Source organism: Perca fluviatilis, chromosome 1 (genome assembly GCF_010015445.1).
Source record: "Perca fluviatilis chromosome 1, GENO_Pfluv_1.0, whole genome shotgun sequence".
In the NCBI taxonomy this organism is placed as follows: domain Eukaryota; kingdom Metazoa; phylum Chordata; class Actinopteri; order Perciformes; family Percidae; genus Perca; species Perca fluviatilis.
This window is the reverse complement of record NC_053112.1, coordinates 7,156,880-7,171,125: the sequence shown is the minus strand read 5'-3', so window position 1 is coordinate 7,171,125 and position 14,246 is coordinate 7,156,880. Positions and strand designations below refer to the sequence as shown.

Below are 14,246 nucleotides of genomic sequence, written 5' to 3'. Positions count from 1 at the left end.
TACGTACCACAGTGTTGATTTAACCCAGAAGCATTAGTTGGCCGTCAGCCTTTGTGCAGGTGGAGCAACATGAGCTGATGGGTCTTGCTCAATGACACTTTTGACCAAATCACCAACCATGTGGCTGAAGGACGACTGTCTGAGCCAACCATTAAAGAATGATTCCCATACCGGGAGTTGAACCCAGGCCGCCTGGGTGAAAACCAGGAATCCTAACCGCTAGACCATATGGGACTTGTAACCTGAGATACTGTTGTCAGGCACCCTGCTTTCCTTTACTGTACTACTAGTACTCTACTACGAAGTTCTGGCTTATTGAAAGATTATTTTGTCTGTACACCCCCTGGTGTTTCGGAAAATACTGCAACGAACGATGCTTTGAACATAAACATCTCCTTGGCAGGAGATGAGTCTGGGGGGTCATGCAACGCTACCAAGCCACGGCCGAGGAACGTGCAGTTACATTTTTAGAGAGGTGTAAGTGGTAGGGTCAGAATCTATGGGTTCCTACGTACCACAGTGTTGATTTAACCCAGAAGAATTAGTTGGCCGTCAGCCTTTGTGCAGGTGGAGCAACATGAGCTGATGGGTCTTGCTCAGTGACACTTTTGACCAAATCACCAACCATGTGGCTGAAGGACGACTGTCTGAGCCACCATTAAAGAATGATTCCCATACCGGGAGTTGAACCCAGGCCGCCTGGGTGAAAACCAGGAATCCTAACCGCTAGACCATATGGGACATGTAACACCACATACTGTTGCCAGCCATCGTGCTTTCCTTTACTGTACTACTAGTACTCTACTACGAAGTTCTGGCTTATTGGAAGATTATTTTGACTGTACACCCCCTGGTGTTTCAGAAAATACTGCAACGAACGATGTGTTGGGCATAAACGTCTCCGTGACAGGAGACGAGTTGGGGGGGAAATGCAACGCTACCAAGCCACGGCCGAGTAACGTGCTCCTGGTTAAAGGTGCAGTAGGTAAGCCTTATAAAACTAATTTTCTGTCATATTTGCTGAAACTGACCCTATGTTCCAGTAGAACTACATGAAGCAGGTCATTTAAAGAAAAAATATCTGGCTCCTCTGGCACCACCTACAGCCTGTAGTGCGATTTGCAAAAATCCACAGCTCCCTGTTCAGGTGCACCAATCAGGGCCATGGGGGGGATGTCTTACTGTGTGTCAATCACTTCTCGTGCACACGCATTCATTCTCCCTTGTGGGGGGAGGGGCTTAGGAGACCGTTTAGGGCTTTAGCGGAAAGGGGGGAGGGACTGAGAAGTTGTCGATGTTCAAATTTTTTGGTTAAATCCTGGATCTTCACAATCCTACCTACAGCACTTTTAAGAAGAAAGTATTTATCAATCACATACAATTACAGTAATAACCATGGCTTCACATTAACTTTCTTGATCACCAGCGCAACCCGCTTGTTGATAAAGACCAGCCAAAAACCCCCCCCCCTGTTTATTTGTTGTAACAAACTTTACTTTCATTTCAGCTCCTCTGGTTTGTTTGGCGCCGTTCCTTCTTCTCCTTAATCGATACCGCAGACACTCTGCACTTAGCCAGCGGTTGTACGACACGTCATAAGTGTTGATGGGAAATGTAGGATTGGTGCTACAAGCAGTGTTGCTAGATTAAGACTACGTTGCCAAGCCAAAGACACACAAAACCCCCCAAATTTCTTGGTGGAAAACAGACCAATCTGGAAACAGGGGCTTAGGAGACCGTTTTGGGCTTCAGCAGAAAGGGGGGAAGGGACTGAGAAGTTGTCGATGCTCAAAGGTTGTTGGCTAAGTCTTGGGTCTTCACAATCCGACCTACGGCACCTTTAAAAAGAGAGTATTTATCAATCACATACAATTACAGTAATAACCATGGCTTCAAATTAACTTTCTTGATTACCAGCCAACACGGCTAGTAGATTTTTAAAGTTACCAGTCAATCAGATTTTCCACTAGCCACGTTTATTTGTTACGCAACGAACTTTACTTTCATTTCAGCTCCTCTGGTTTGTTAGGCGCCGTTCTGTCTTCTCCTTAATCGATACCACAGACACTCGGCACTTAGCCAACGGTTGTACGACACGTCATAAGTGTTCATGGGAAATGTAGGATTGGTACTACAAGCAGTGTTGCCATATTAAGATTACGTTGCCAAGCCAAAGACACACAAAACCGCCAAAATTTCTTGGTGGAAAACAGACCAATCTGGAAACATTTCTGCAGTCGGCTGATTCAAACAGACGCAGAGCTGTTTACTTCATTAATCATCGGCCAAATTGGCTAGTAACTGTCAATTTAAAGCTCTGGTAATATAAATTTCTGCATTTAACCCATCCTGAGTATTGGAATGGGGGGGGGGGTGTCTTACTGTGTGTCAATCACTTCTTGTGCACACGCATTCATTCTCCCTTGTGGGGGGAGGGGCTTAGGAGACCGTTTAGGGCTTTAGTGGAAAGGGGGAGGGACATGTAACACCACATACTGTTGCCAGGCATCGTGCTTTCCTTTACTGTACTACTAGTACTCTACTACGAAGTTCTGGCTTATTGGAAAATTATTTTGTGTACACCCCTGGTGTTTCAGAAAATACTGCAACGAACGATGTGTTGGCATAAACGTCTCCGTGACAAGGAACGACCAGTCGGGAAATGCAACGCTACCAAGCCACGGCCGAGGAACGTGCGCGTTGCCGCGACGTGTACTTACATTTCTGGAGAGGTGCAAGTCGTAGGGTAAGTATCTACGGATTGATACGTACGTACCACGGCGTAGATTTAACCCAGAAGCATAAATTTGCCTTCAGCATTTGGAGCAACATGAGTTGATAGGTCTTGCTCAATTACACTTTAGACCAAATCACCAACCTTGTGGCTGAAGGACAACGCTCTGAGCCACCATTAAAGAATATTTCCCATACCGGGAGTTGATCCCAGGCCGCCTGGGTGAAAACCAGGAATCCTAACCGCTAGACCATATGGGACTTGTAATCTGAGATACTGTTGTCAGGCATCCTTCTTTCCTTTACTGTACTACTAGTACTCTACTACGAAGTTCTGGCTTATTGAAAGATTATTTTGTCTGTACACCCCCTGGTGTTTCGGAAAATACTGCAATGAACGATGCTTTGAACATAAACATCTCAGTGGCAGGAGACGAGTCTGGGGGGTCGTGCAACGCTACCAAGCCACGGTCGAGGAACATGCAGTTACATTTTTTAGAGAGGTGCAAGTCGTAGGGTCAGAATCTGCGGGTTCCTAAGTACCACGGTGTTGATTTAACCCAGAAGCATTAGTTGGCCGTCAGCATTTGTGCAGGTGGAGCAACATGAGTTGATGGGTCTTGCTCAATTACACTTTTGACCAAATCACCAACCTTGTGGCTGAAGGAAGGATGACCGTCTGAGCCACCGTTAAAGAATGATTCCCATACCGGGAGTTGAACCCGGGCCACCTGGGTGAAAACCAGGAATCCTAACCGCTAGACCATATGGGACATGTAACACCACATACTGTTGCCAGGCATCGTGCTTTCCTTTACTGTACTACTAGTACTCTACTACGAAGTTCTGGCTTATTGGAAGATTATTTTGTCTGTACACCCCCTGGTGTTTCGGAAAATACTGCAACGAACGATGCTTTGAACATAAACATCTCCTTGGCAGGAGATCAGTCTGGGGGGTCACGCAACGCTACCAAGCCACGGCCGAGGAACGTGCGTTGCCGCGACGTGTACTTACATTTCTGGAGAGGTGCAAGTCGTAGGGTCAGTATCTACGGATTGATACGTACGTACCACGGCGTAGATTTAACCCAGAAGCATAAATTGGCCTTCAGCATTTGGAGCAACATGAGTTGATAGGTCTTGCTCAATGACACTTTTGACCAAATCACCAACCATGTGGCTGAAGGACGACTGTCTGAGCCACCATTAAAGAATATTTCCCATACCGGGAGTTGAACCCAGGCCGCCTGGGTGAAAACCAGGAATCCTAACCGCTAGACCATATGGGACTTGTAACCTGAGATACTGTTGTCAGGCATCCTGCTTTCCTTTACTGTACTACTAGTACTCTACTACGAAGTTCTGGCTTATTGAAAGATTATATTGTCTGTACACCCCCTGGTGTTTTGGAAAATACTGCAATGAACGATGCTTTGAACATAAACATATCCGTGGCAGGAGACGAGTCTGGGGGTGCGTTACCAGCCTCCAATACGGTCGAGGAACATGCAGTTACATTTTTTAGAGAGGTGCAAGTCGTAGGGTCAGAATCTACGGGTTCCTAAGTACCACGGTGTTGATTTAACCCAGAAGCATTAGTTGGCCGTCAGCATTTGTGCAGGTGGAGCAACATGAGTTGATTGGTCTTGCTCAATGACACTTTTGACCAAATCACCCACCTTGTGGCTGAAGGACAACTGTCTGAGCCACCATTAAATAATGATTCCCATACCGGGAGTTGAACCCAGGCCGCCTGGGTGAAAACCAGGAATCCTAACCTCTAGACCATATGGGACTTGTAACATGCGATACTGTTACCTGTGTGTCTCTTCCCCTCCCCGACTTCTCAAACCAAAGTTACACCCAAGCAAATAGGCATAATGTATATATTCCAAAATTACTCCCAATTATTCCAACACTTCACTGAGTTTGCTCCTGGTTAAAGGTGCAGTAGGTAAGCCTTATAAAACTAACTTTCTGTCATATTTGCTGAAACTGACCCTATGTTCCAGTAGAACTACATGAAGCAGGTCATTTAAAGAAAAAATATCTGGCTCCTCTGGCACCACCTACAGCCTGTAGTGCGATTTGCAAAAATACACACGCATTCATTCTCCCTTTTTGGGGGAGGGGCTTAGGAGACTGTTTTGGGCTTCAGCAGAAAGTGGGGAGGGACTGAGAAGTTGTCGATGTTCAAATCTTTTGGATGGATCCTGGATCTTTACCATCCTACCTACGGGACCTTTAACGTGTCTTTGTGTTAAACTGTCAGATGGCTCCAGAAACAGCACCCTGGTTCTTGATGGAGACGTCCTTCTCCAGCCTGCAGCTGCAACACGTCCGGCCCGGAGCGCTCTGAACCAACGGACCCGTCATCTCCACACCTGGCACAGGTAACAACAAGGCGTCCTGATTATGGTTGCAAAGGGGTGAAAATGTTCCGTTACATTTCCGGAAACTTTCCATGCAAAGTTTAGCTGGGGAATTTTGGAAACATTCCACTTTGGAAAACTTTCATGGGAATTAACGTGAATTAACGGGAATAAACAGGAATTAAAGGGAATTAACAGGAATTAATGGGAATTATATATATATATATATATATATATATATATATATATATATATATATATATATATATATATATATATATATATTTGAAATATTTTTAATATCTTGGGGAGGAAACGGAAACACGGTTAATTTACCTCAACCAAACAAATCCCAGCAGTCACTCAACACTGTAAAGTTTCTACATGTATTTAACCCTCGTGTTGTCTTTGGGTCAAATTTGACCCGTTTTCAAAAGGTTTCAATGTCAGAAAAATTTGATTTCTTCAAACCACATTGGCAAAAAAATAAGTGGATGGTTCCGTAAAATCAGTTCACTACTTTCATTGAATTTGGGTGTTTTATTTAATTTTATAGCATTTAAAAAAAATAAAAAAAATCATACAAGAACATTGAAATAAATGGACAAAATGTCTTAAAAAAAAAAAGTGGCAAAAAAGTGGCAAAAAAAACCCAACAAAAACATCGGAAAAAGTGACAAAAAGTTTCGACCAATTTTAGTTTTAAATTTTGCCCCAGAAAAACAAGAAGTTGCAGGTCGACGAGAAGACAACACAAGGGTTAAGAAGGGTAAGAGGGATCAATGCTACTTCACCAATAGACCATATATTATATACCTAAAATAGAAGTATTTTAGCCAGATGACGGTCCCTTTCAGGGGCCGTGGATGGTAGTGGAGTTTAGACAGAAAAAGTGAGCGTCATGCGGAGATGACAGTTAAGTTTAGGCACCAAAATGACTAATTTAGTTTAGGAAAAAGATCTTAGTTTGGATTAAAACACTCCTGAGGAATGTACAAGCGTTTCCTGGGTGAAAGTATTTAGATTTCGCCGCGAAGTGAACTCGTCTCTCCGGCTTGAAAGCTCTGTGTTTTATGTTGACACCACGTTATTTCATTCTGAGATTATTTTCCATTGAATATTGAAGTTCATACAGTAAATAAGTGTTTTGGAAGGGGGATTTAATTTGGCTTTCTTCACAAATCGCACCCTGTATTTAAGTAACTGAAAAACTTTATTTATTTTGCTGTATCATCAACCTCCTGTTGAAGAAAAAACAAGGTTGTTTTTCTGTGTGTGTGTGTGTGTGTGTGTGTGTGTGTTTGTGTGCGCAGTCAGCACACGGTGACAAAGACTGCTGCCAGGAAACTGGCGTCATGCGCACGGCTTAATTGGAAACGTGTGATTCCTGTCTGACGGAGGAGGAGGAGGAGGAGGAGGAGGAGGAGGGAGTAAGGAGGGGATGCTGAGGAAAAAAAGTTCAGTCATGAGCCCGTTCTTGCAGGATTAGAGATAGAAATGTGGCCTTGTGTGCTGCCGGTCTGAGCTCAGGGGGGTGAGGGGGAATCAAGTTCCCGTTAAACTGCTGCTGTACCAGATTCTTCCGTTCTCATTCTGGCTCAAAGCTTCAGGGTCGATGTTTCCAAATGTCCCTTTATATCCCGGCTTCGTTGTAAGTCCTGATTCTGCAGATTTGAGCTTGAGTTTCTTGTTGATTTTCAGTGATTTTCTGCAACTATTATTTTTACTTTTACGCTCCTGACGGATGGAACTGGATCAGAACAACTCGTTTCCAATGGGACGTTCAAGAGGATGCTTGAAAATGTGTTACATAGGGACTGCTCTTGTTTTGAATAGCCCTCTTATTCGCCTACATCACTGATTCTCATTTGTTTTTATTGTTTACATGTACTGTCATTTTGTGATTGTTCCTTCATTTTTCACATATTGTAATTTGGGTATTGTTTTATGATCAGATTATTTATTTGTACTGTAATGTACTGTAATTCTTTTTATTTGTGCAGTAATCAGGGCCTCATTGGAAAAGAGAGCTTGCTCTCAATGGCCCTCCTTGAAAAAACAAAGGTTATACAGTATATATTTTTAATCTGTTGATTATTTCCTGGATGAGTTGTTTGGTCTCTAAAATGTCAGAAAATTGTGAAAATGTGCATCAGCGTTTCCCAAAAAGCCCAAGACGACGTCCTGTTTTGTCCACAATTCAAAGATATTCAGTTTACTGTCACAGCGGAGAGAAGAAACTAGGGATGCACCGAATCCAGATTTTTGGGGTTCGGACGAATACCGAATCCACTGGATAAGATTCTGCCGAATCCGACACCAAATACCGAATCCTAACACCTGAAGTTGCTGCATTCTGGCTGCTGTCTGTAGATTCCTTCATGCACAACTCATATTCTTTCGGATGTTTCATACCAAATGTAACAAATTGTAACAGCGGCGATGTTCTGTATAGTTTAGCGTCCTCGCCACCACCAGACCAATCAGCATTGAACAGATTGAACATGTAGCTGGACTTGAATGGCCTTCTTTTGACTGAAAGTACTGCCAAAGTCAAGGCAAGGCAAGGCAGCTTTATTTTTTATAGCACATTTCAGCAACAGGGCAATTCAAAGTGCTTTACATAAAACATTAAAGAGCAGTAAGAAAACAATTAAAAACAATTTAAAAACATTAATAAACAAATTAAAAACATTAAAAGACAAGAATAAAATTGATAGTGCAGTATAAGAAGAAAAGTTACAGTGCAGTATAAGAAATTAAAGTTAATAAATTAGATTATTTAAAGAAAAGCAACATCAAAAACATAGGTCTTTAGCTTAGATTTAAAAGAACTGAGAGTTGGAGCGGACCTACAGGTTTCTGGGAGTTTGTTCCAAATATGTGGAGCATAAAAACTGAACGCTGCTTCCCCCTGTAACAACTTGTTCTGCTCACCAGTTCCATGTCCACTTTCTCACAGCCTGCTGCATTGAACGTTCCACCTACGTAAACACCTTCCCGTAATCAACGGTGCGGTCATTATGGTGACCAGCCTAGCGCGTGTAGTGCAAGCGTTGGGTTCGGTTCGGTGGAAAAAAAATTCTAAGGTTCGGGCAGAAACCCAACCCCGTCAAAAAGCCCAATATTCAGCCGAATCTGAAGCTGAATCCTGGATTCGGTGCATCCCTAGAAGAAACTAGAACAATATTCACATTTATGAAGCTGGAATCAGAGAATACTTTACTCAAACCAATTGATGATTTTCAAAATAGTTTGCGGTTAATTTATAACTTGACAACTTTTTATTTATTTATTTGACAGGGACAATGCACAGCTCCTTAGCAGTACCACAGTTAGCTATAAGCTAATTTTCATCTGTAGTCCCTGGGCAGAAAACAGAAGGGAAACCTTAACACTGTAGTATAAAAATGCTAACACAACACTGGAGGACAAACAAACTGATCCATTCATCTTTGCAGCTCTAATTTTCTGTATCCGTTGTCCGTTGTGTAGATGCAGAGGGGAGGCAACATGCCTGTGGCCCGCAGGAAAGTGAGGTTGCTCTGCGCGACGATGATGCTCAACGTCGTCATCTTCTTCCTAGTGGGCGTGTCCTGGAACCTCGGGCGGGACAAAAGCGACCGCCCGAAGGTTCGAATCCCGTCCAAGAGGTTTTGGCGAAAACCGGTGCCGAGCAAATATTTCTGGAACAAGGAGCAGCAGCGCCTGGACACGATCTACAACCCCATCATCAACTCTCTGCCAAGGTTGTTATAGCTTTGGATTTCAATCAGTTTTTATTTTATTTTTGACTTTTTGATTTTAGCTTAAGTTAGTTTTCAGAGTGTGTTTGCTAGTTTTTGTTTAGTTTCTGTTTTTCAGAAAGGTTTAGTTTTAGAGTTTATATATTTAGTTTAAAGTGTAACTACCGTTTCTTTTTTCTCTCTATTTTCTTGTCTTTTTGTGTAAGTGACTGATAAGAACAACAATCTTTAAAAGTGGTCCAGTATTCAGTCCTTCCAGAAAAATGCAGAGTTTTTTTGTGATTGTTCCGGGCAAAAATCCTTGATTAATTTTAATTTTATGCGATGAAACTGCGGGAACTTGCAAAAACTGCGGTTTGATGAAAAAGAGAAAAAAAAGTGATTCCCCCAACAACCTGCTTTTTGATGATGTTCACGTTGCGTAATTACGTCACTTCATAACGTCACTTCATAACGTCACTTCATAACGTCACTTCATAACGTCACTTCATAACGTCACTTCATAACGTTCCCACAGCAACAGGGGAAAATGGCTGCTCTTGTGTGAAGTAAACGCAACATTTTCCAACTTTCTGCTAAGATATATTATGTGACTTTTTTGCAAAGAAAATGCGGGGATTATGAAGCCATGCAAGCCCCGCATATTTTGCGCGGAAATCTGCAATTTATGTGGCGAAAGTGCGGCGTATTTGAAAAAATGTGGCCTCTGCATAGATATGCGGACTTTGGCTGATTATGCATCGAATTATGCGATCGCATAATCGCGTTTTTCTGGAGGGACTGAGTATTCAGCGTGATCGTTGTTAGCAATGTAACCCAATGGGGGCAAATGTGCGTCGTCAGTTTGGTCCACTAAAAGTTCTGTTTTTGCCACTGACAGGCTCAGATTAATATTCTAAGTGTCTGACAACATTATGAAAGGATCCCTACAGAGATAGAGCTTTAAAACCTCTTTTAGACCTTTCTGTTTAACCAGAAACAGCTCTGAAGTCGCTAGCGCTAAACCCACCAGACTCCATTTAAAAAAAGCAATACTTTTAGCGTGTATAGCGCCAGCATATTTTCACATGTAAATCAGTAAAATATGTGTTTATTTTAACCATAACTAGAGTTGTGATGGTTGGAAAAGTGGAAAGACGACCCAAAGACTGTTGTTCGCATCAGTCACTTAGACACAAAAACATAGGAAAGGGTCCAGGTGAAAAAGGTTAAGACTTATAAAACTAACTTTCTGTCATATTTGCTGAAACGGACCCTATGTTCCAGTAGAACTACATGAAGCAGGTCATTCCAAAAAAAAAACAATCTGGCTCCTCTGGCACCACCTGCACATGCATTCATTCTCCCTTGTGGGGGGAGGGGCTGAGAAGGTTCAGATCTTTTGGCTAAATCCTGGATCTTCACAATCCTACCTACAGCACATTTAAGATTGTTTCTGTCAGGGCCAGGTATAATGTACCAGACATATGTATCTAAATATACAAACAGAATGCATAGATGGAGAACGGCCAGCATGTTTAATGTTTAATCTTTACTCTATGTTAGTGTCCGATGTGAAGCAATTGCCGCACATCTCCTGGAATGTCAATGTCAAAATCATTCACTTTCTGTGAAATAATTTGTGTTTATTTTATTAGTTTTTTAAACTGGCACTATAGTTTCAGTTTAGTTTTAGTTTTTCTCAAAGGTTTTAATTTTTATTTAGTTTCAGTTTTACTAAAAATCAGAGCTGCAAAAATTAATCGATTAGTTGTCAACTATTAAATTAACTTTTACAAAGATTAATTGTTAAAGATTTTCTCATTCCAGCTTGTTTAATGTGAATATTTTCTAGTTTCTTCACTCCTTTAATACATATTTTCATTTCATTTTTATTTTTAAAGCAACATTTTAAAAGCAACAACTAAATTACAGTAAAATGTGTCTGGCTCAGTTTAAAAACTGGTTTACAGCAGGTTCCTGTTCTGCAGCAACATAGAACATCGAACACAACCTCAACACATCCACACAAAACATAATTTATATTTATATATTTATATATTTATATTTCAGTTGTGGACAAAACAAGACATTTGTCGACGTAATTTTGGGCTCACCATTTTCTGACATTTTAGAGACCAAACAACTCACCCATTCATCCAGAAAAGAATTGTTAGTTGCAGCCCTACTAAAGATATTTTTCACTGATTAGTTTGGTTTTAGTTGACTATAATAACCCTGCCCTGTGCTCTCCAGTGACTCTATCATCGAGCTGCCTGATTGGCTGAACGACACGGGGCCAGTCAACCCCTGCGAACCGGACTACAGAGTCGCCACGCAGATCTCGGACTACAACACCCTGCCGCACCGCTTCCAGGATTTCCTCCTGCACATGCGCTGCAGGACGTACCCCATGCTGATAAACCAGCCGCATGTTTGTGACCAGAAACCCTTCCTGCTCCTCGTGGTCAAGTCACTGATCCCGCACTTCGACCGGCGGCAGGCAATCCGTGAAACGTGGGGCCGCGCGGGCACCTTAGCCAACCGCACGGTGGCGACGGTGTTCCTGCTGGGCAACGCGTTGCCCATAGACCACTTCCCCGACCTGCTGGGGATGCTGGGCCACGAGGCAAAGCTGCACAAAGACCTCCTCCTGTGGGACTACAGGGACACCTTCTTCAACCTCACCCTGAAGGATGTCCTCTTCCTGGAGTGGTTCAGCCAAAACTGTCCCCATGCTCAGTACGTCCTCAAGGGAGACGACGATGTCTTCGTCAACACCTTTCGAATTATTGAACTCCTGGAAGGCCTGTCCGACATCAAGGCCAAGGATCTGTTCATAGGTGACGTTATCAAGGACGCCGGTCCGCAACGAGACCGGAAACTGAAGTACTTTGTCCCAGAGAGTGTATTCACGGGGCAGTACCCGGCTTACGCAGGAGGCGGAGGATATCTGTACTCTGGGGAGTTGGCGCTACGCCTTCACAACGTTTCTCGGCAGGTAGCGTTGTATCCCATTGACGATGTCTACACGGGGATGTGTTTGAAAAAGCTGGGCCTGGTTCCAGAGAATCACAGCGGCTTTAAGACTTTTGACATCGAGGAGAAGTACAGGGACAACCCGTGCGTCTACAGGGACCTGATGCTGGTTCACAGCCGCACGCCACAGGACGTGTTGAAGATCTGGCCGTGGATTACCCATCCGGAGCTGGACTGCCAGTGAACACCTTCGTCTTTGTTTGCACTGTTGAGTTTGATTGTGAGGGTGATTCAGTATATAGACAGGAATGAAAATGGAAAATGAGGTGTGTGTAAGTTCTTCTTAAAGGAACACACCGACTTATTGGGACGTTGTCTTATTCACCGTATCCCCCAGAGTTAGATAAGTCCATACATACCCTTCTCATCTAACTCTGTCTGACGCACCCAGCGCTAGCCTAGCTTAGCACAGATCCTGGAGGTAACCGGATCCATCTAGCCTAGCTTAGCACAGATCCTGGAGGTAACCGGCTCCATTTAGCCTAGCTTAACACAGATCCTGGAGGTAACCGGCTCCATCTAGCCTAGCTTAGCACAGATCCTGGAGGTAACCGGCTCCATCTAGCCTAGCTTAACACAGATCCTGGAGGTAACCGGCTCCATCTAGCCTAGCTTAGCACAGATCCTGGAGGTAACCGGCTCCATCTAGTCTACTGCTCCCAATAAATTATAAAATAATGCCAACATGTTCCTATTTACATGTTGTGATTTGTATAGTCAGAGGGTGTACAAATAACAAGGTCACATGACACACAGCCATCTTTTAACCGTATACATACTGGGAACTATATTCTCAGAAGGGCAAAGCACTGCTACTTCTGCTACTTTGGCGGACATGGGGATATGGTGAATAAGCTGAATCAGTCCCAATAAGTCGGCGTGTTCCTTTTTAAGTGGAGATTTCTGGCTCAGAGTCTGAGAACAAAACCTTTAAAGATATGGATTGTAATTTTTTTTTTATATAAATAAAAATAACAGATATCAGCGTGAAACTTCCCCAGTTGATTACTTATGTTTAAATATGCAAATGACGCATTATCTAATGCTAACTTTTGGTACATTTTGAAGAAATCTGCAGACACAAACAGGCAAAGTGTAGTAACGTTTTTTTATGTCTACCAGTCTGAAAGAAAGAAATGTTACAGAACCGAAATAGCCCAAAACCTAAAAATTGAAAAAAAAAATGTTTTTGCCTGTAGTGTCTCCCTTTTGAAATGTAAAATATGTAATGAGTATTGGCTTACTGTTTGCACACCGTTGAATGTTGGCTCCTCCTCAGCGGCTCAACGGCCAGAGAGAGAGAGGGAATCAGAGCACAATCAGAGGAATAAAAAGATCTTTTCTCACATTGTTATAAGCAGTTATGTTCTAAAGCACAAATTAATACACCCGCACCTCTCTGCAGGAAGGTGCAGCATTATGACTGAAAGCAGAGCTTCATCGTGTCTGTTTCTGTGTGTCGATGTCAGTTAGACTTGTGCGTCAGTATGAGACGCCGAGGCTACATTTACATCGCTACATTTTGGTTTAAAAACGAATATCTCCCCTGCTCTGGCATTTCCTCCTCTCATTCCCCCTGCTCTGGTGTTTCCTCGTCTCATTCCCCCTACTCTGGCATTTCCTCCTTTCATTCCCCCTGCTCTGGCGTTTCCTCCTCTCAATCCCCCTGCTCTGGCGTTTCCTCCTGTCATTCCCCCTGCTCTGGTGTTTCCCCCTGGGCGGCTGGGAATGAGAACGCTGTCATTGGCTAAGGTATTACACCCACGTGGGATCCAAAGGCTCTTTGTTGACACCCAGAAGCATCCCGACTATAGTACCGACTCTCAAAACTAAAAATAAAGGAGAGAATACAGGTAGAGGGCAAGGTCTCTCTGCAGATACAGACACCAGTAGAGCTGCAGAGATTAATCTACGTGTCAATGTTTGTCAAATTCTCTGATGTCAGCTTGTTAAATGTCATTTTTTCTAGTTTCTTCTCTCCTCTGTGACAGAAAACTGAATATATTTGAGATGTGGACAAAACAAGACATTTGAGGACGTCATCTTGGGCTTTGGAAACACTGATCCACATTTTTCACCATTTTCTGACGTTTTAGAGACCAAACAACTCATCCAAATCAAGAAAATAAAATAATAATTAATAATTAATCTGCAATGAAAATTGATTTCTTCAAAGCTTTAAAAAAAAAGCTTTTCAAGTTTAGTCTTCAGTCTTAACAATTATGAAATGATTGTAATGTGATGTAAATATTGTAATTTTGACATGATATTTCTCATGACAATGTCACTATTTATTATGTGCTTAATTTAACTAAATCTTAAATGCACTGTACACATCTGTGTACAGTATTTGTGTTTGTGTAATTTACTATAAG

General features: G+C 42.6%; 1 protein-coding gene and 6 non-coding genes across 11 annotated transcripts in view; 1 reads left to right on the top strand and 6 right to left on the bottom strand.

Annotated features, from left to right (window-relative positions):
- b3gnt2a (UDP-GlcNAc:betaGal beta-1,3-N-acetylglucosaminyltransferase 2a) overlaps positions 1-12,256 on the top strand; it is a 64,993-nt gene extending 52,737 nt beyond the window's left edge. For 2 of the 5 annotated variants that reach the window (XM_039811112.1, XM_039811103.1), the window contains 3 exons: positions 5,008-5,128; positions 8,603-8,856; positions 11,089-12,256. In XM_039811112.1, the coding sequence (XP_039667046.1) occupies positions 8,603-8,856; positions 11,089-12,055 (1,221 nt within the window). In that variant the 5' untranslated portion in view covers positions 5,008-5,128 and the 3' untranslated portion in view covers positions 12,056-12,256. Of the gene's footprint in view, positions 1-5,007; positions 5,129-6,586; positions 6,759-8,602; positions 8,857-11,088 lie in introns of those variants that run through there. The other 3 variants (XM_039811084.1, XM_039811094.1, XM_039811072.1) reach the window with 2 other exon arrangements.
- On the bottom strand, positions 163-234 carry trnae-uuc. The gene has a single exon. It is a non-coding gene; the product is annotated as a tRNA-Glu (tRNA).
- Positions 670-741, bottom strand: trnae-uuc. Its single transcript has one exon. It is a non-coding gene; the product is annotated as a tRNA-Glu (tRNA).
- trnae-uuc lies at positions 2,923-2,994 on the bottom strand. The gene has a single exon. It is a non-coding gene; the product is annotated as a tRNA-Glu (tRNA).
- On the bottom strand, positions 3,435-3,506 carry trnae-uuc. Its single transcript has one exon. It is a non-coding gene; the product is annotated as a tRNA-Glu (tRNA).
- Positions 3,953-4,024, bottom strand: trnae-uuc. The gene has a single exon. It is a non-coding gene; the product is annotated as a tRNA-Glu (tRNA).
- Positions 4,459-4,530, bottom strand: trnae-uuc. The gene has a single exon. It is a non-coding gene; the product is annotated as a tRNA-Glu (tRNA).
- Positions 12,257-14,246: the final 1,990 nt, after the last annotated feature.